This window comes from Lactuca virosa, chromosome 9 (genome assembly GCF_052849685.1).
Source record: "Lactuca virosa cultivar CGN04683 chromosome 9, Lactuca_virosa_CGN04683_v6, whole genome shotgun sequence".
NCBI classification, from domain to species: Eukaryota; Viridiplantae; Streptophyta; class Magnoliopsida; order Asterales; family Asteraceae; genus Lactuca; species Lactuca virosa.
The window spans coordinates 197,191,515-197,213,106 of record NC_136434.1 but is presented as its reverse complement, the minus strand read 5'-3'; the positions used below and the strand labels follow the sequence as shown (position 1 = coordinate 197,213,106).

At 38.1% G+C, this 21,592-nt stretch overlaps 1 protein-coding gene across 1 annotated transcript; it reads left to right on the top strand.

The window, feature by feature from the left end:
• Positions 1 to 5,367: 5,367 nt before the first annotated feature.
• LOC145140972 (increased DNA methylation 1-like) lies at positions 5,368 to 9,679 on the top strand. Its single transcript, XM_079074339.1, has 9 exons — positions 5,368 to 5,821; positions 6,099 to 7,460; positions 7,545 to 7,665; positions 7,746 to 7,828; positions 7,936 to 8,180; positions 8,274 to 8,360; positions 8,594 to 8,693; positions 9,048 to 9,237; positions 9,312 to 9,679. The coding sequence occupies exons 2-9, from the start codon at positions 6,117 to 6,119 to the stop codon at positions 9,503 to 9,505; spliced, it is 2,364 nt and encodes a 787-aa protein (XP_078930465.1). The 5' UTR covers positions 5,368 to 5,821; positions 6,099 to 6,116; the 3' UTR covers positions 9,506 to 9,679.
• The last annotated feature ends 11,913 nt before the right edge of the window (positions 9,680 to 21,592 follow it).

The window sequence follows — 21,592 nt, the reverse complement described above, 5'->3', positions numbered from 1 at the left end:
TTTAGATCTTACCTTGATTGTTATGTAGCAATAACAATCACAAAACTCCTTGATCTTGACTCTTGAAAGCTTAGTGCCTCAAATGTTGCACCTCTAATGGAGTCACAAACACCATGATCAACAAGATCACTTAGGAGAAGGAGGAGGAGGCACAAAAACCTCTAACAACCCTTAGGGATTACTTCCACACGTTTTTGGGGCCTTAGGGGTTCCTTATATAGTTAGTCTATTAGGGTTTTGAACTAGGAAACCCTAATATGACTGCTTAGGCCCTAAGTAGCCCATGGACTCCCTCCTTAGAGGCCTTGGACGAATTCTTATGGGTTTCCCATAGATTTTGTCCACTCCAACTTCTATGGAGTCCATTAGCCCATTTATGCAACTATCTTATAATTACAATATCAGTCCCCCAAGTTTAATTAATCTCTTTTAGCCACAAAATTAATTCTTTACTAATATTAATTAAACAATATGATTTCTCTTTTAATATATTATTCATATAATATATTAATAAATCATAATTAATCCTCTTTCTCCTTAGTTCATCCTATCAATTGCTATGGTGAAGGCAACCCAAAAGGACCATGCTCACAATCGGGTCAAGTACATACCAAAATAGTTATGGGCTTAGACACCTAATCCAACAGAATTAAAACTACGCTTGCTGGCATCACTTCATGGAATTTATCACGAGTGGTCGCAAGACGATAATATCATATAGTCTTTAAACCTAGATATATGGTTTATTGTTTGCGAGTTGGTTATGCATTGATAATGCGTAAACGCATCAGTAACTTGATGTTATAAAACGCATTGTTGTGCATGATTTGATGAGTGAATAGTAAATGCATATAAGTCAAAGTTTATCTGTTCCTTTTATCCTATGAGGCTAAAAGCGATATCTGGGCCCCTCGATGATTTGGTTTAACTTATGTGTTGGGCCCGGTCAGGACTGAATTGATGTGTTCAATTATGTTCTATGTCAGACGAATCAGAGATCGAGAAACAAGCTGCTGGACAATAAGTATGACTATGTTCCATGTATTTGTCCGCACAATATTTTAAGAACGGAGGATTATACGATCCCTTGTCTAGAGGACGAGTCAAAGTTCGACAACGGCTTTTGAGAGCTACGATTGCTAATCAGATCCTGAAGTCATACTTGCATTTATAGTTATTAGACTTATCTAAGTGGGAGACTGTTGGATTAGTGTCTAAGCCCATAACTATATTTGGTATGTACTTGACCCGGTTGTAGCATGGTCCTTTTGGGTTGCCTTCACCAAAGCAACTGGACAGGTTGATTTATGGGGAGAGAGGATATTATGGTTTATTAATATATTATATGAATAATATATTAAAGGAGAAATCATATTGTTTAATTAATATTGGTCAAGAATTAATTAAGAATTAATTTTGTGGCTGAAAGAGATTAATTAAATAAAAGGGACTTGAATTGTTAGTTATAAGATAACTGAATTTGGGTTGTGGATCTTGTGGATTAAGGGAGTGGACGATTTTAAGGTGGGATCCCACTTAGAAATCGTCCAAGGGCCCTATTCCAGAAGGTTCTTGGAGCTGCTTAGGGCCTAAGCTATCCAATTAGGGTTTTGACTGAAACCCTAGCAACTCATCTATTTAAGGACCCCTAGGGCTGCATATTTCGGCTACCAGAAGAAACCCTAGAATTCCTATAGCCGAAATTGTGCCTCCATTCCCTCTCTTCTAGATTATCTTCTTTCCTTGGTGTTTGTAAGCCATTAGAGGTATTACACTTGTGATACTAGGCCCTCGAAGCTTGAAGATTCTTGCAACAATCAAAAGGTAAACATTTAAATTTGTTTTATATGTATTTCGATTTTGATATGCTAGATCTAGGGTTTGTAAGCTTTGGATAAAAATTACATGTACAATAAAGAAACCTAGATCCAAAGCTTTAGGGTTTTGCATGTGCACATAGGAATGTTCTTTTACTCAAAACCCATCAGTTTCTATATGTGTAATGTGTTTACTATAAATATTATTTGTACATTACATGAAATCTCTTTCGGAAAATATGTTACTTATTTGAGTTATTGCTTGTTAACTTGAAAACTATTTATCATCTTTCATGTACATACATTTTGGATGAGAGACTATGAGCGTCCCTTATTATATCCATGCAGGATTTCATAATTAGGTGCCAATATAACGATTTTTAAGTATATTTCTAGATAATCCTGAGGTTGCACAAGTGAGGATAGCTACCATTTGTGTAGATATTTATGTAATTTTGTCAAAAGCATACCTTATACCTAAATATTATATAAAAATCGACACATATTAGTTTATTTTCTATAAGAAAAAAACAAAGATAATTATGAAATGTAATAAGTAATTCCATTCATCTATCACTCTACATTTAAATCAAACAAACTCTATGATGTGACAATCACTTACACTAGGTTAGTAATTTCTTAGAGCAAACTCCCATTTGTATATGTAAAAGACAATGTTGTCTACAAACAACAGAGAAACATTTTATGATAAATATTATTAACTAGGAGAAAACCCATGCTATGCAATGGGATGTGATTTTTTTTCATGTATGTGTGTTGCTTTCTGTTTTTATTATTAAGTTTATAATGTTTACATGTTTCGTAACTGGACTTCCAATGTTGGTTTTATTGTTCATTTATAGTAGGGACGTCATTTTGGTTTTAAGTTATATATAACTGAATTCAATTCTTGGATATATATATATATATATATATATATATATATATATATATATATATATATATATATATATATAATTAGACCAAAGTGAAGGATCGAAGTTTATATTAAGGCTAGTGGACACATTAATACAAGTCTAACATTAGTTGATTAGAAACTAACAGCAATGCATGTTGTAGTAACTATATAACGAGTTAATATGGGAAGGAAATTTAATTTGATTTGTAAAGAAAACACATATGTGCTATTACTAAGGTGTCAAAAAGGTATCTAATATAAAATGACATATGAGTTCGGGTTATAAAGTTGTAAAGTGGTCTTTGATTCATGTTTAAAAGTGATAGTAGGATGAGAGTTATAAGTTAGCATCAAATAGTCATATACTTTAAAACATTATCTACTTATAGTTTTAGTGGCTACACTTTAAAACATTAGTTGTCTATGTTGGAATTACTTTACAAAAACTTGGCATACTTTTGTTAAGATTTGGACAGTTCTACTGACGTTATGTCTTTTACCTAAATATTTTACATGGAAAAGATAGAAAAAGTCTCCTCTGTTTTGCTAATTCTTGGAACTTTTAAATGTACCCCAAATATGTAATGCTCGGTGTGAAACGTCTATGTCAGATGATGCTTTGCAGATTGTGTTGGCATTTTGATGTCTGGATTGGTTTTGGTTCATCGATCATTTAGTGAAATGATATTAGAGATGTTGTTTGGTTAAATATTTTGTGTCATAGTGTTTACCTGCAATGTCGTATGATAACATTCTAGCAGTCTTTGGCAGTTGAGATTGGGACGATGATGAAGTTGGATTTGGAGTTGGTACAGTCCGTTGTGGAATGTGTAGTGTTGGTGTATCTGGAACTGCTGATTACCTGAGGGGTGTTTCAATTTCAACGTCAATTATTGTAAAACGCACATTTTTAGCAGTTGAATTTTTTGTGATCTGTAACAGCCATTTCTTTTGTAAACATTTGCAATTCTGGATGAAATCTGGCAATTTTTTTCTATTAGTTTGTCAATATTGTTGTATTGCCTTTCCTGATGTCATATCAGTCAACTTTTGGATTGTGTTATCGAATATGTTTGCAGTTATGGAGTCAGTGCGGTCCAAAAGTGTTGTAGAAAGTGTGTATCTGTTTGCATATGGATGTATATGTGGTTATTTTGAAATTAGAAGGTAAGTTCATTAATGAAATTGATATCCATTTATTACTACATTTATTGTAATTATTACATTAAAATATTATATGAAATTTAATAAAATAAGAAAAACCCATAAAATGACACGTGAAAAAAAAATTAATTCAAAATAACCACAAAATGACATTTGACAAATTGAATGAGAGTGTGACATGTGACAAAAAATCTTTATTTATTAGAGTAGATTTTAACCCCAAAAACAAATTGAAAGGAGATCTAAAATGTATCCATTTGTTTCTTTAATATAAAAAAAATCAAATATCTTTCTATATTTTTTTTCTTATTTATCTTTTTATTTACCGGATCAAAACAAGTATCAAAATTAAAAAAATAGATTAAGGTTATGTTTGACAGACTAGGTGAAAAAGCTAGCTGGTAGCTGAAAGCTGAAAGTCTAGTTGGTAGCTGAAAAGCTAGCTGTTAGCTTATAAACTAACCGAAAAAAAATGACGTTCGGTAAAACTAACTGATAAGTTAGTTGAAAGATATAAAATGACATAAAAGTACATTTAGAGGAATATTTTTTTTTATAATTAACTAAAGTTATGTTTAGCGCACCTAAGGCTGATAAACTAGCTTATTTTTCGAGTTTTTTTTTTAATTTTTTTTCCAAATACACCCTTAATTAATTATAAACATCATATTTTGCTAAATGTCCTTTTATGTCATTTTATATATTTTAGCTAGTTTATCAACTAATTTTTACCAAATGTCATTTTTTATCAAATAGTGTATAAGCTAGCAGTTAGTTTTTTAGATAACAACTAGTTTTTCAGCTAACAATTAGCTTTTCACTTAATACACTAAAAAAGCTATTCAAATTAGCTTTTCAAAAAACTAGCTTATAAAATAGATCATCTATTTTTTTTTTAATTTGCCAAACATGACAACTAAAAAAAAAACTCAAAAAATAAGTTAGCTTATCAGCTAGTTGTGACGTGCCAAACATAGCCTAAAAAGAGAATTAAATCATCCATAATGGTGAGATCAATGTGAAAGTTGAATGAGATGACAAATGAATTAAATTAAACTCTACCATATTAAGATGCCACATTAACATTCAATGAATTTGGAGTTCAATGACCATTGAATTTTTCAAAGGGAAAAATGAAAGTTATTAATTCTTAAATATATACTATAAATTACCTTTTGTAATTTCTATAGAACTTAATATAGTTCAATACATTATAGAAAAAAAATAATAAAATTATATGGAATATAAAAAAAATAATATGACAATCAATTGAATTCTATATAATAGAAAGATAAGTAGAAAGATTGGATAGAAAATATATTTAATTTTTTCTTAGAAAAATATTTAATTTTTCTTTCAAAATTTTTTACGAATTACCAAACTACAATCATGAGTACCATTTGGCAATGTCCTGCAACAAAACACCAACAACATAAAGGAACAAGTGAATCATTCGACCTCAGCATCATGAAATTAGACGAAAGAATGTTGAAACGCTCCGTGGGTAGTTCTCCTTTAATTTTATTAATTTTCAGTTGTCAATTCATTAAACAAAACCCACCTACATTGGGATTCTGAAAACGGTGGTTGACTGAAAGCACTATACATGGCTGCCATATGTTAAGTTATGGAGCATTGTTCGGTCTCTCCGAAGCCCAATCCTTCCGCCACTTCTTCTGCTCACACACACACATACACACACTCAACAGTTTTGAGGAACGCGTGCTATGAATTGGTGATTATTTCAATGGTTTCTCGGTTCAAATTTGACCTTTTCTCTACCCATTTGTTATCTACCCCAAAGATTCCCATAAATCTTTGAACCCTAGCTCCGTGGTTTTGTAATTGAACATGCAATCTGGAGATTGATCATGAATGTTGCTGCAAATTCCGAGCGATGCATGTGGTGGAGTCTGTGAAGGTATTTGTGAATTTCTATTTGATTTGTGTGATTATCTGAAGAATGTCGAACATTGCTATGAAATATTGCTGTTTATTTGCTGAGTTTTGGGAAATCAACAACAGGGAAGCTCTGTGTTCATCGAGGGTTTTGTTTGGCTGATTATTATTGAATTTGTTTGTAAATATTCAATATTTTATGATAATATTAGATTTGTGTAATTTGAATTCAGATATCTTTCTGCTATAATCTAACAACAAATCACTACATTTATGTTTTCAAATTCATGAAATCCCAGAGGTGAAAGACAATTAAAATGAAAGGGCAATGCAACAATTCCTTGAAGATGTTACTGAGCCTAGGAATCGACGATTTACATGATGATAGCTTTGAAGGTTCCCCGAACGAAGACACCATTTTTAAAGATGTGTTCTTTGGGCACGAAAATGGCAGAAGTAGCAAAAAGTGTCTTGTAACAGGAGCAATCAATTTCGAAAATGACGATAATACCCCTAAGAATTCATCGTTTCCATCAACCGGTGAACATTCGATTACGACAACTCAGGAAGATTCCGGTAGCCTCTCTGAAGAATTCGTTTCAATCAAACGGAGAAAGGTCTCGCTTCCAGAACATTCTATTCCCGATGTAGAAAAGATCGTTAATTCTGAAACCCCATCAAAAGAAACCGATTCTTGTTCATGCCAACGGAGTTCTATTGTCACGTGTCGTTTGGTTGAATCATCTCTTCATGGTGTTAAGTCCAGATGTTATCTACTTAAAGGACACGTGTCAGATCAGAATGCCACCAAGTGTAGATTATGTTGCTTCAACACAAATTACCCACATGATTCACCCGTTAAATATTACAAAAAATTACAGAAAGATTCTTGTTATTTGGAACTCGATGAAAAAGATGATCAAGATCGAAAGATTCATCCTTTATCGGATACCACTTCTTGCCAAACAATTAACGTCGATGAAGATGAAAACGAAGATGAAGATGAAGATCAAGAAAGTTGCAGAAAACTTTCGTTTTCTTCTTTTGAAGACGAAAACAACAAATCAGAGTCTAAATTTAAGCGTCTAAAGCGTAGAAAAGGAAAACCCAGTGAAAAACGAAAAACCCATGTCCGAAATGTTTCAAAAAAGTACAAAAATCGGATGAATAATTGCAGGTTGCTTCCACGTGGCAACGATGAAGATCATCATTTGAAAGAGAATTGTTTTCCCATTGGTGTAAGAACAAGAACAGTGTTATCCTGGTTGATAGATTCTGGAGTTATTCAAGTCAATGAAGTTATCGAATACAGAAATCCGAGGGATAATTTCGTAATTAAACATGGTTTAATCACGCGAGATGGTATTCAGTGTGGATGCTGTGGTAACAAGTTTTCTGTCTCTAAATTCAAGATTCATGCTGGGTTCACCCTAAATTGCCCATGTTTAAATCTTTTCATGGAATCCGGAAAATCGTTGACTTTATGTCAATTGGAAGCTTGGTCAACGGAATATAAAGTCAGAAATGGTCCCACACAAACTGTAAATGTTCAAGAAATCGATCAAAATGATGATAGTTGTGGTCTTTGTGGTGATGGAGGCGATTTAATATGTTGTGATAATTGTCCCTCAACTTTTCATCAAGAATGTTTATGTTTACAGGTTTATTCATTTGATTATTTATTATTATTATTATTTTAATATTGAAAATTATAAAGTTTTTAATTTTTTTTTTTACCTTTTTAGGAGCTACCTGAAGGTGATTGGTATTGTCCAAATTGTTCTTGTTGGAGATGCGGGAATGTGGTCGATATTCATAAGGCCAAAATAAAAAGTGTTTGGAAATGTTTACAATGCAAACATAAATGTAATTTTCTTCACTTAAAATAATTTATATTTCGTGTTGATGGTTGTCTTTTTGACTGAAATTATGGTGCTTGTAAACAGACCACAAGGAATGTGTTAGGGAGATTGAAGTCGGAATTGGGATGGAACCTTCTACCTGGTTCTGTAGTAAAAGCTGTAAGGAGGTAGGAATGGAATCCACAATTCCGACTTTTGAATAGATGTCTAAGGAAAACTCTTCAATCGGGTTTTTGATTTTAAGTTCATTTTGGTATCTTATCTTTTATTACAGATTCACTCGGGCCTTGATTCCAGAGTCGGAATGATGAATTCCATCTCTGATGGTTTCTCGTGGACGCTTTTGAAGTGCACTCATGGAGACCGGAATGTCCTTTCCGATCACCATTTTGTTGCCCTGAAAGTGGAATGGAATCTGAAATTAGCAGTTGCCCTTACAATTATGGAGGAGTGTTTTCTTCCCATGATTGATCCAAGAACCGGAATCAATTTGATACCCCATGTACTTTATAATCAAGGGTAAGTTAGTAATCTCACTAAATTGATAAAATTTGTAATATGAGGGCGTAAATTAGTAAAAAAACGTAACTTCATGGCATAAATTATATGTAGGTCTGAATTCGCACGTCTAGACTATGAGGGATTCTATACAATGGTATTGGAGAAAGATGACATGTTATTAAGTATAGCATGTTTAAGGTACCTCCAAAAACAATCACCTTTCCAAATTTAGTATTTTAGAGTTATTTTGATGATGTGGGAATGGAGGGCATTATTGTCTTTTGCACATACAAGAGATTGAGAGTGAGTCGTTGTCCCACATCTGGTTCCACTTTTTTTGTGTGGGACAAAACATTGCAACTTTTGTCTGACAGATGACAGATGACAGGATCGTTAAATGCAATATATGATATTTTTTCATTGTTGTGTAGGATTCATGGGATAGGAGTTGCAGAGATGCCCCTAATTGCAACATGCAACAAATATCAAAGACAAGGAATGTGTAGGCGTCTCATGAATGCTATTGAAGAGGTAAATCTTCCATTTGCTTTTTCATGGTCATGTATTCGTTAGAAAAATGTCTCTTTTTGACTTAATGGACTTAACAAGATTTAGGGGTTAGCTCTTTTTTACTTAATGAGCTTAATGAGCTTAATGTGTTAAGCACTTAATGAGCTTAATGTTTCTTTTTGACTTAATACAGCCAGAGAATGACTCAATGGGTTAAGCCAAAAAAAACTCGGCTTAGTGTGATAAGAAACTAACCCTTTACCTATTTGACTATTTGTCTTTCTTCTTTTTCTCAAATATTTTTTAAAATCGGTTGACTCGTTCTTGAATGTTTGACTAATCAACTTGTATATATATAATATTTGGTATCTTTAGATGCTAAAGTCTTTGAAGATTGAGAAACTTGTGTTGTGTGCAATACCGAGTTTAGTGGAGACATGGACAAAAAGCTTTGGTTTCATGCACTTGGAACCTCAAGAAAAGAAGTACTTGAGGAGTATCAACTTAATGGTGTTTCCAGGAACCACATGGCTTAAAAAACACATTTACAAAGGGGAAATCCAAAGTAAGCTCTTTTTTTAACTTTTTGTTTAACCCTAAATAAAGGTAATGGTGACCTAATTTGTCTTCAATGAATAGATACTCCAATGGAAAATGTAGCTTCTTCGTATCGGGGTTTTGGTTTTGTAAAAGATAAGATAATATCCATCAAAGGGAAAGGGAAAGGGAAAGAATCGTTGCAAAAAGATGGAGAACAAGAACATGATTTGAAGGACAAACAACATTCAAGATTTGAAAGAATGTCTTTTGAAATGGTTTGTGGGGTAAAATGATATGATTAGTATGCTAGAAAAATAGATTTTGCTATGAATATATGAAGCAGTCGGGATGTATATATTTAAGAAAGTGAAGGTGGTGGAAGCCAGTTTTGTAGTTTTGGCAACGATATGGACACAAATTGGCTAAACTATAGAACTGTATATATTTGTTTTATTTCGTGTGGCAAATTTGTGTTCAATTTCGGAATGGTTTCTTGCATTATGGATGATTATTTACGTAAATTACATAATATAATGACAAAACTAATGACGATTACAAGTCATATTCTAAGATGAAAGGGGATGTTATGAATTGATATAAATCAAGATGAATTTATGCTTTGGATGGAATAGTCCTAATGATGAGTTTAGCAAGATTAAATAAATCCGATTACCGTTTTTTCTTTAGACTATATGTTAGGGGTAAAATAGTCCAAATGGAGACATTGTCGGACTTTCTCATAAATGAAGGCTTTTTTGCCACTTGTCACACTCTCATTCAAATTGACAAATGTCATTTTGTAGTTATTTTGAATTAATCTTTTTTTTTCCCACATGTCATCTTATGAGTTTTTCTATTTTATTAAATTTAACATAATCCCTATCTTAATAAAAGAAACCCTTTATTCCTATGTGGTATCTCCTAAAGCTAGAATTTTACAAAGTGAATTGTCTATTTTGCCCCTCTCCTTTAAGCTCCTATGTATCCCTTCTATTGGTTTAAAATCGAAATTCCTTCTGGTGTCCATAATTATAATCCCGTGTAATCAGCCATGATTATCTACTCAATTTATCTTTTCCTTTTTTTCCAAGGAATAGATGATATAGCACGATTCATCTTTATCTCGCACGCTGTTGAATGTTTCTTCCGTTTTTTCCAACTTCGATTCGCTGCCACCATGCTCGACCATCACGCTGCCATCAACGCACCATCCACCGATATCCTTACCGTCTCCATCATCCAACGTCACCATCAATTACCACCATCTATTCTCCCATTCTGTTAGGTGAGTTGATTTCTATCAGGTTATTCTTTTATGCGATTTGAACTCATCGACACAACCATAATTTTATTGAAGAAGAGGAAACCCTAGATTCTTCACCACTTTCTGCTTCCAACGCCTCTAAACCCTCTCTATAAATTTTTGCTTTCAACGCCTCTATACCCTCTCTGTAAAAGTAACCTAACTCTTTCCTCTCTCACACCATGGGTCTAACTTTTGTTTGTGTAAGAAACTATAAGTCAATCATTCTTGTAGTGTGGGCCAATGATCCATTAGGATGGGCTAAATAGTTCATGGATAGTCCATGGAGCTTTAACTCATGGAGCCTAAGGGATATGGAAGGTCATGGAGCTTTAGGGTTTCATGGATGAAACCCTAACCTTTGCAACACTATATAAAGACCCTCTTAGAGCCAAAATAGTTGCCTAGTTCATTCTTAGAGAGTGAGGAATGAAATTGTGTATGATAACTTATTCTCTCAAGCCTCCTCTCGCATATGGTGTTTGTGACACATTAGAGGCATCACACTTGAGGTGCTCAAGCTTTCAAAGGTCAAGAACTACAAGTCCTTCTAAGAGGTAAGTCATCTAACTAGTTGTATTGTTCATTTGACAATTTGTATGCTAGTTAGGACAATAATGCATGTATAATTAGATAAAACATAGATCCAAAGCATTTAGGGTTGCATGTGCACTTAGGAAGTGTTACAGTGCTCAAAACCCAACAAAAACAACGTGAGTTTTTGTCATATATTCATCGATTAGGAGAACAATTTGAACTATTTCGAGTTTGGAATTGTGTAGGTCCCTGCTTCGCAAGAAGGTTTTTTGCAGGTAAACAACTAATGATCCCCCTACTCATATTCATGTTATTAAATATTTTGCCCCTAAATTCCTTTCTTTCTCCGCAACAGGTTTTAGATACTAAAGTTCATATTTGAAGGCAAGTTTACAAAAAAATACAGATGTGGTGAGAACAAGACAAAGCATACAATAGACTCAAACACCTACAGTTGGCTACAATGACAGGTTTGTATTGACTCTTTGGTTTTTTTAAGGTGTAACATCCCAAGTTTTGTCATTTGTAGTCCCTGGGGATGGTAGGGTAAAGCCATGAAGAGCCTAAGGGCTAAATTGTAATTTTGGGATCAGGATGAGTACGTTGCGCGTACATAAGGGTACGCTGAGCGTACTAGGGCGCGCCCTAGTACGCTGGGCGTACACTTGTGTACGATAGGCGTACTCATAACAGAAGGAAACCCTAATATCTTGAGTTGGGGGCTATATAAACATCCTTATGGCTCATTTTATTTCCTCCTTCTTAGCCTCCATCTTCCAGAAACGTCCCCAAACCCTAGTTCTTGTGTGTGAGAGTGAGTTGGTGGGTATTTTGAGCTCTTGAAGGTGAAGCCATTGCAACAAATAGTTGAAGAAGGAGATTGGCTTGTAGATCTGACGTTGTGTTGTGCCCTAGAAGCTCCAGAAGGTAAAAAGCTTCAAAATTTATGCTTGTAGGTCATAGATCTAGCCTTTCTAGCATTATGGAACCATTTCTTGTCCCAAAAATCCCAATATGGTGCATGATGCATTTTGGACGAGATAAGCCGTCCTTTCTGGACCTTGAAGAGGTCTTAAGTGATAAAAATGAGGTCCCAATGGCTTAAGATGTCCCATACATGTAGTAGAAGGGTCTTAATGGATTAAGTCCTTAGATTAAGAGCTTTCTGGACGTCCAAAGTGATAAAGTTCGAGACTTTATAATCCTATGGCACATTTGGTCGATGGATCTGGAGTTTGGGCTTAAGTGCTTAAGCCATTAAGCACTTATTAGGGTTTTGGTGAAACCCAGCGTACGCCCAGCGTAAATCCAGTACACCCAGCATACTGGGTCAACCACCCCGATGGCGGTCAACATCTGGACGAGTACGCCCCGCGTACGTCTTCTGTTGGGCCTTTGACAATTGGGCTCGGGTTTTGGGCTGTTTATGGACTAGTCGGATTTGGGCCTTTGCTGGACTTTATGAATATTATGTTTTGGGCCAACTTTTGATAATGGATCTTGAAGTGAGGCCCAATTAGGGAGTTGGGCCCAATTTGGTAAATTGGGTCAATAATGGGTGTTGCTTAAGGGCTTTCAAGGTTATGGAATTGGCATTGGGCCTTGGCCCAATAAAGAGAATGGACATGATGGATTGTTTGGACCCCTATTCAAGATTGTCATGTTGTGTAATGACTTGGTATTATTATGTGATAGTTCGGGATTTCCGGTGAGTTAGCGGTTCGGGAGTTCGGTTCTTCAGTTCAGATCGACATTGCGAGGTGAGGTATCCTCACTATATCAACAGGGTCTAAGGCACCAAGGCCGACCCTTTCTCGGATTGTATACTGGTATTTGTTTGATATGCTTATTGATCTGTTAGATCGGCGTCCTGGTAGTTAGGACGATATTATGTTTAGTGACCTAGTTTAGGTCGGTATCCTGGTATATAGGATGATGCTATGTTTAGTGACCTGGTTTAGGTCGGTATCCTGGTATATAGGATGATGCTATGTTGGTGACCAGTTAGGTCGGTATCCTGGTTGTAGGATGTTGCTATGCTATATGATCTGTTAGATCGGTTTGTTTGTCTATAGACTGTTATGTGATTATCTGTTATATGTGCACATGGTTGTTTGATTGGGGGTTGGGTTGAGGCGGGTCCTGCTTTGTGCTGTAGGCCAACATACCCAGGGCGGACCGGATAGGCTGCAGACCCGGGAGGGCACATAGCCAGGCCGAAGGCCCGGCGAGCGGTCCGGATAGGCTAAAGGCCCCGACAGGGGGGTCCAGACGTGCCGAGGCTCGGAGAGTGGGCCAGATAGACTGAAGGCCCGGCGCGGGCGATTCAGTCAGATTGTAGACTCAGAGAGTGGACTAGGTGGACTGAAGGCCCGGTGCGAGCGGACCGGTCACACTGTAGACTCGAGATTCATGGCTGTTCTGTATTTGTTGATATGATATGATTATGGTTATATAAGGTTGGTATTTTGGGGGTAACTCACTAAGCCTTCGAGCTTACAGTTTCAGTTTATGGTTTCAGGTTCAGCGGATGGCCGCGGGTAGGTAAAGGCGTGACCGTACACTTCCTCGATTGATGATTATGAGTTCTGGGAACTCTGATGTTTAAACTATTTTGAAAACAAGTTGTAATGACGTGAATGGTTTTAAACGATTTAAAAAGTTTTAAATTGGCTCGAATTTTATGGATGTTACAAGTTGGTATCAGAGCCTTGGTTTGAGTGAATTGGAGGAACACTCGTGTGAATCCAGTCTCAAATCAAGGAAAGATTTTCAAAATGATTTTTAAATGGTTTTCAAAATAAGTAAAGGAGGATGCAAGTGTACGATCAGCCGGAGCCAGTAAGTAGACCCCAAAATACCATACAGTTATTTGATTATGTGATATGATAGAACAGCATGCTAGTACTAGGCTAGGGATCTTTAGGAATTGCATGATAGAATTGCCTGATTTCATGATGCCTGCTAGCCTAGGGTTTTCTTTATATGAGATTGACATTATTACTGTAGTTACTTGTGTATGTATCGCAATTGTACACAATTAAGATCTTATAGCCCGAGAATGTTTGATTTGGCCTTATGTTCTGTTCTTAATGATTAGGGCTTAGGGTAGGATCAGATATTTTAAATTCTATAGGGTCCAGCGTTATGTATAGTTAGCATACACTGGTGCTGCATGGTTTGTGGAAGTTTCATGGATGGGTGGGTAGAGAGAGACCGGGAGGCCAGTTATGAGATATTTAGAATTCCTCTAGGAGTGAGGATTGAGCGCTCGCTATGTTTATGTATAGTGTTAGGGCATTGTGATGATACTTGAGACAAATATGGGTAGGTGTGGAAGGTAGTATGTGTCCATACTACTGAAAGCACAGGACCAATACGCGTAGTAAGGAAGTCACAATCCCTAGGGTTGGGTTGGGAGTTGGTCCCCTGTCATTATATGGATTGTCAGAGATCTTTATGGAGTCTTACCAGAGTGGTGGTTACGAGACGTCTTAAGACCGGATCCAGGTTAGGATCGGCAGCTGGCAGCCAAGATAGGCCATCATTTTCAGAGGATCGTGTTAGTGAGATCATCCGGGAGGAGGTGATCAAGATTGTCCGGGGACAGTTGCCGAGGATGTTCGGGTCTATTAAGACCTCCATGGCTGAGTATTTCTACGAGCGCTATGCAACCCTTGCTGAGACGGCTGCCGCAGCAGCTGTATCGATGGCATGGGGAGGAGCTGGTCGAGCTTTCCAGTGCTGGGACATATTCTGATGAGCAGAGGACTGCAGTTACTGAGATCAGGGAGATATTATGTACTCATTACATTCCGCGGGCCGAGCAGGAGTTGGTATCACAGGAGTGTCTGGATTTGAGGTTTCGGGGGTTTTGCTCGAGGCCGGAATGCGAGTCGCGGGGACTCCAGAAAGGAGTGACGATTATGTTCAGCTGGAGTTTTGCAACTGGAAGTAGAATGGTTAATTGAAGGATTGGACTGTCGTTTTATAGGGCAAGGATTGTGCCATTTCAGTTTTCGAGCTCGAAGGAGTGAGCAGGCTTGTGACCCCAGGATCAGGTTGTATTTCAGCTCGGGGTCAGTTGGTTGCAAGGACTGGCGATATTATTTCAGTGCCAGTGAGCGCAGGTGGGTCGAGGTGGCATAAGTAAATGTGAGGTCCGGTTTGCCTTGGATCTCTTGTATCAGGCGGTAATGATTGATTGCAATGTTGGGATTGTAGACTATGTCTTGGGAATAGTTTGTAGCCCGGGTTAGGGCAAAGGTTGCTTCAGCTACTGTAGTTCAACTGTGGACGTTTGAGCGGGTGAGTGAATCAGGGTGCAAACCCTGAATGAAATGATTTCTAGAACCCGAGAGAAGAGACTTGTTTGGAGCACCTTTGGAAAAAGGGGTATTATGTGGGAGGTCTGCGGATAGGGTCCCACAGAAGGGTTAGTCGGCATTGTCAGAAATTAGTGGTTTTAGCAACAGTTCGTGATTGACGGACGAAAGCACCAAGGGAAGTAGCTCGTCGCCGAGGTATTAGTTGCAGCATCTATATTTCGATCTTCAGGATTTGAGTGTGGGATCATTCAAGCATTAGTGATTGTCAGTTTCTCTGGGATTCAGGAAGGTTCATCTGGTTCTTAGAAGTGTGCGATCATTTCGGATTGACTAGTAATGGAGCGCTAGATAGAAAGAGTTGGTTGTCATCGGATCGATTGTTTGGAAGTGAGAAGGATTGGGAATCCTCCAATCTTCATGTATTGTGAAGACTTAGTCGAAGCTAAGTGGGGGAGAATCGTCCCGGGATACAGAAGCAAGAGCGGTGTTGAAAATGGGTTAAGTTTCGCATCGTGGTCAGGAAGGAAGACAACCCAAGTGGCTGTTTGGTTTGAGGGTTGTGTGAGTGGGGAGTTCGGTAAAACTCCCTAGCATGTGTATCACGTCTTCTTGGTGCTTGATAGAAGAAGTTGGGGAACCAGGTTGGAGTTCTAGTCATGAATTGAGTTCAGTTCGAGTATTCGGTCGAGGGTGTGCTCGACTCTAAGGGTTTTTGGATTGATAGATTGAGGGTTTTGTTGGCTGCCAGGGCTCGACAGTACTTTTAGCACGGGTGTGCGGGTTATTTAGCATATGTGGTAGACACGCGGATCAGGGAGCAGACCACGGATTCCCGAGAGGGTGGATGATCTACATGAGGCCTAGGGTTAGGCCGGGGTTAGAGTCCATGGAATGGATCAAGAGTTCGGAACCCCAAGTGGGTGAGAACAGTCTGCATGAGAGAGATCACCAAGAGGGGTGGTCCAGGGAGATGCTCAATAGTTTAGAGCGGTCCGGATAGACTGAAGGCCGGTGGGGCATACCAGTCAGGCCGAAGGCTCGGAGAACGGTCCAGACAGGCTGAAGGCCCAGAGAGGCGGTCCAGACATGCTGAAGGTTCTGAGAGTGGTCCAGATAGACTGAAGGCCTGGTGAGGCGGTGCAGTCATGCTGAAGAATCTATGTGTGTTAGTAGATCTGTGTGCAGGTATTGAGTATGCTGCCATGCGATAGCAATGAGTAGGTCTGTCCCCAAGTATTGAACATGCTGATGGAGTATGCTGAAGACTTTTTATGGGTTTTGTTAGTTATATGATCAGGTTCTGAGTATATATGTGTTATGGGGTAACAACTTGTTCTACAAGTGGATAGTGTGGGGTGAGGTTTCAGTACTGTGATGCTTGTTGGTGTTATGAAGGACATTGTTTAGGCCCTCTTGGGCAATGGAGGAGATGAGAATCTCCAGGATGGAGCATTGGGACAACTAAAGTGACGACATCAGTATTGATAGGTTATCGGGAACATTACAGTCATAGGCTGTGGGCATAGAGATTGTGTTGATTATGTCTTTTGTAGGAGCGCGTGTGGGTTAGATCTTTCTCCTGATCGTCTATGGCGACACATTATATGTGGGTAGGGTTGAGGCGGTCCTGCTCTATGCAGTAGGCCAAGATACCCAGTGCGGGCCGACTGAAAGTCGTAGGCACGGAGGCTCAAGGGGAGCGGTAGGCCAACAAACCCTGAGAGTTTCAACTCGATGGTTGAATTGATTCAACATGTTGGTATTTCAATCTCGGGTATTCCATCCCGAGGATGACCGGACCCTATGATCAATTGGACTTGGTATATTGGTATTCCCACCCGAAGGGTGGTATGGGATAGATATGAGTGACGTACTGGTGGGCCGGTAGTGGTAGGTATGTAGTTGGTGGAAATCGCTTGCGGGACTGTATTCTATGGAAGTGGTGGATGGCAAGGAACGACATGGTAAATTATCATCGGTATTAAGTGGACATCTTTTTCTGATGGTTTGTTAGATGGCATGTTGTGCTTGATCGGGCTGAGGCGGTCCTGCTCTATGCAGTAGGCCAAGATACCCGGTGCGGGCCAATGATGAGTCGTAAGGGCAGGGATTCAACAAAATATGACCCATGGTTCTATTTTGGGTAAGAACTTCAGGTTCCCATGGCTGAATAGTTCGTTAGTAGTAATGGGAAGAGAGCTAGCGATGGATAGTATGAGTGGTCGGCCAGGGAGTCAGACCGAATCCAGGTTTCCAGATTGCGGGTTTTAGGTGGTGAAGGATTGTGTGCCGCATGGGATTGTGGAATTGTCTTCTCAGGAATGAAAAGATTCCCATTGGGTTTAGTCTCATTTGAAAGTCGTCGAATGTCATGGTTGTGGAGGTGCCCCTCAGGCTGTCAGGTTACCAGGGATGGTAAGGAATGATTTCGAGGACGAAATCAAATTTACGTGGGGGAGAGTGGTAACATCCTAAGTTTTGTCATTTGTAGTCCCTGGGGATGGAAGGGTGAAGCCATGAAGAGCCTAAGGGCTAAATTGTAATTTTGGGATCAGGAGGAGTACGCTGCGCGTACATAAGGGTACGCTGAGCGTACACTTGTGTACGCTGGGCATACTCATAACAGAAGGAAACCCTAATATCTCGGGTTGGGGGCTATATAAACATCCTTATGGCTCATTTTCTCTCCTCCTTCTCAGCCTCCATCTTCCAGAAACGTCCCCAAACCCTAGTTCTTGTGTGTGAGAGTGAGTTGGTGGGTATTTTGAGCTCTTGAAGGTGAAGCCATTGCAACAAATAGTTGAAGAAGGAGATTGGCTTGTAGATCTGACGTTGTGTTGTGCCCTAGAAGCTCCAGAAGGTAAAAAGCTTCAAACTTTATGCTTGTAGGTCATAGATCTAGCCTTTCTAGCATTATGGAACCATTTCTTGTCCCAAAAACCCCAATATGGTGCATGATGCACTTTGGACGAGATAAGCCGTCCTTTCTGGACCTTGAAGAGGTCTTAAGTGATAAAAATGAGGTCCCAATGGCTTAAGATGTCCCATGCATGTAGTAGAAGGGTCTTAATGGATTAAGACCTTGGATTAAGAGCTTTCTGGACGTCCAAAGTGATAAAGTTCGAGACTTTATAGTCCTATGGCACATTTGGTCGATGGATCTGGAGTTTGGGCTTAAGTGCTTAAGCCATTAAGCAGTTATTAGGGTTTTGGTGAAACCCAACGTAAATCCAGTACACCCAACGTACTAGGTCAACCACCCCGATGGTGGTCAACATCTGGACGAGTACGCCCCGCGTACCAGAGGAGTACGCCCCGCGTACGTCTTCTGTTGGGCCTTTGACAATTGGGCTTCGGGTTTTGGGCTGTTTATGGACTAGTTGGATTTGGGCCTTTGCAGGACTTTATGAATATTATGTTTTGGGCCAACTTTTGATAATGGATCTTGAAGTGAGGCCCAATTAGGGAGTTGGGCCCAATTTGGTAAATTGGGCCAATAATGGGTGTTGCTTAAGGGCTTTCAAGGTTATGGAATTGGCATTAGGCCTTGGCCCAATAAAGAGAATGGGTATGATGGACTGTTTGGACCCCTAGTCAAGATTGTTATGTTATGTAATGACTTGGTATTATTATGTGATAGTTCGGGATTTCCAGTGAGTTAGCGGTTCGGCAGTTCGGTTCTTCAGTTCAGATCGGCATTGCGAGGTGAGTTATCCTTGTTGGATAAGGTGTCTAAGTCCATAACTATATTTAGTATGTACTTGACCCGGCTTGGCATGGTCCATTTGGGTTGCATCTTCATCACCACTGTTGGATAGACAAAATGAGAAAAATGACACTTACAATTTGCTAATATATTGTAAGTTCTAATATATTAATATGAAATCATATTATTTAATTAGTATTGACGAAGAATTAATTTGGAATTAATTTTTTGATCAAAAAGAGACTAATTAAATATATGGGGATTGATTTGTAAACCATTCATTTTTGTATAGTGGGCTTATGGTTCATGATTCACTAGATTGGGCTAGGACCCATTGGGTGCTCCATGGATGCTCCATGGAGATTATAACCCATGGATCATGGGGGAAATGAAAAGCCATGCACATTAGGGTTTACATAGTGTAACCCTACATGTGACACACTATATAAAGAGCTCCATAGCTAGCAAAATGGGCCACTATTACAAGACAAGGAGGGCTAGCCAATTTTGTGATCAAAGTGTTCTTCTCTCAAGTTATTCCAAGAGTTGTAGGTGTTGTGTGAAACATTTGAGGCATCACATTTGGGGTGCTAGGCTCACAAGGTCTTAAGGAATCCAAGCTACAAGAAAATGTATGTCATTCTACTAGTTTTTATATTACAAGTACCCCATGCCATGCTAGTTAGGATGTAAACCTTGGAAAATTCTTATTTGCATGAATATTAGAGAAAACATAGATCCAAGGTTTCTAGGGTTGCATGTACACCTTAGGAGTGTTAGAATGCTCAAAACCCATATGTGGTATCAGAGCCTAGGCTTGTTTTCTTTGTATTTGATGCAAACTGCTTGAAAAAATCGATTTTTCTGCACACTGTTCATTGAACTCGCCGAGTCCATGGGGGGACTCGACGAGTCCAAGAGAAAATGCATCCTACTCGTCGAGTAGGTTCTTGCACTCGATGAGTAAGAGCCCCTGTGTGCAGAATTTCGAGTTTTGCTGCTAGAAATGGACTAGAATCATTACCCTAAACTGTTTTGGACTTGTAAAACCTGTTTTTGATGTGGTAATGATTATGCTAATCCATTTACGATGGTTATTATCAAAATTTTAAGTTTTATATGTGTTTATATGATTCTTGAAATTGTTGATATGAATGTTTATACTTATGAGTTTTAGAAGATCATAGGAATTATTTGCAAATTGTTTGTTAGTGTAATTCTTGATCTTGATGCCTATTGATGGAGTCCATAATTTGTCCTCAAGTTATGGATTACCAAAAATCACTTATTTAAATTGTCATTAAAAGAGCCATAGGTTACATAAAGTGAAGAGTCTTCATTTTAATAAACCATTAAACTCATAGGTTATGAACATGATTGAATAGTTTCAAAACTTGCCCTCAAGTTTTGGAATTTGTAAAGTCTTTTAGAAAACTTTAATTCCAAACCCTAGAGTTTTAAAATTTAAAATTCAACCCTTATACTTTATAATATTATAAGTTAATAATATATATATATATATATATATATATATATATATATATATATATATATATATATATATATATATATATGTATGTATGTATGTATAAGAGCAAGTCAGTTTTACCGTTAGTAGGCATCATTCACGAAGCCGGTCTATAAGGGGGGTATAAGGTTGTTGCCAATAAAATGGCAGCTTAATGTGTGTGCACTCTCACCCACCGCTTCCTTGACTGGTGGAGGGTCGTTAGCCGAACGGGTAGGACAAGGACTATAATTCTCATTAAAAGTATAATGAAATATACAAAAGTAACTAAACCTTTTATAAATTCCCAATCTTAGTTACTTGAGGAAAATGTGAAATTGGTGCTATCCCATGAAATTACATTTTGTACATTACCAAGTCGTTGGTGGAGCGTGTGTGGGTAACCAGCACACTAACATGGACTAGTAAGAGTGGCAAAGGGTGACTTAATATTTATCATAGATCGGTGGAGCGCATGTGGGTAACCGAAACATCGATTAGGTGATAAAGATTAAGGGTACCAAGTAAATTTGCATGGTTATTCACACCTTGTTTGTGATCCTCGGCATCCCAGTCACAAATTTGAGAGGGCACAATCGAGATTTAAACATGCCATTGAAAAGTTCAATGAATCTCAAAAGAATATAGGAGTTTCTATCCAATTAAAACCTAATAATTTATTTCCTTTTTCATGGTGGAAATTGGTGAATCGTCATTCACCTACCTTCAAATATTTTATAGCTTGGATTAAGGCATCCCTATTCCAAGTTATAAAGTATTGTGTTGGGTCCTAGCCTTAATATCACATTTGGGTGTCTTATTAAGGATTCTATATCTAATCTAAACTTGTCTTTCTTCTTTTCAGATGTCTTCCAACAATGCTGCTTCTGGCTCAATCCCTACCGGCTCCTTCTCTCTCATGAACCTTTGTGGGAGAGTCATCTTTGATGGTTCCAACTTCAATGATTGGATCAGGAACATCAGGATGGTCACTCGTTA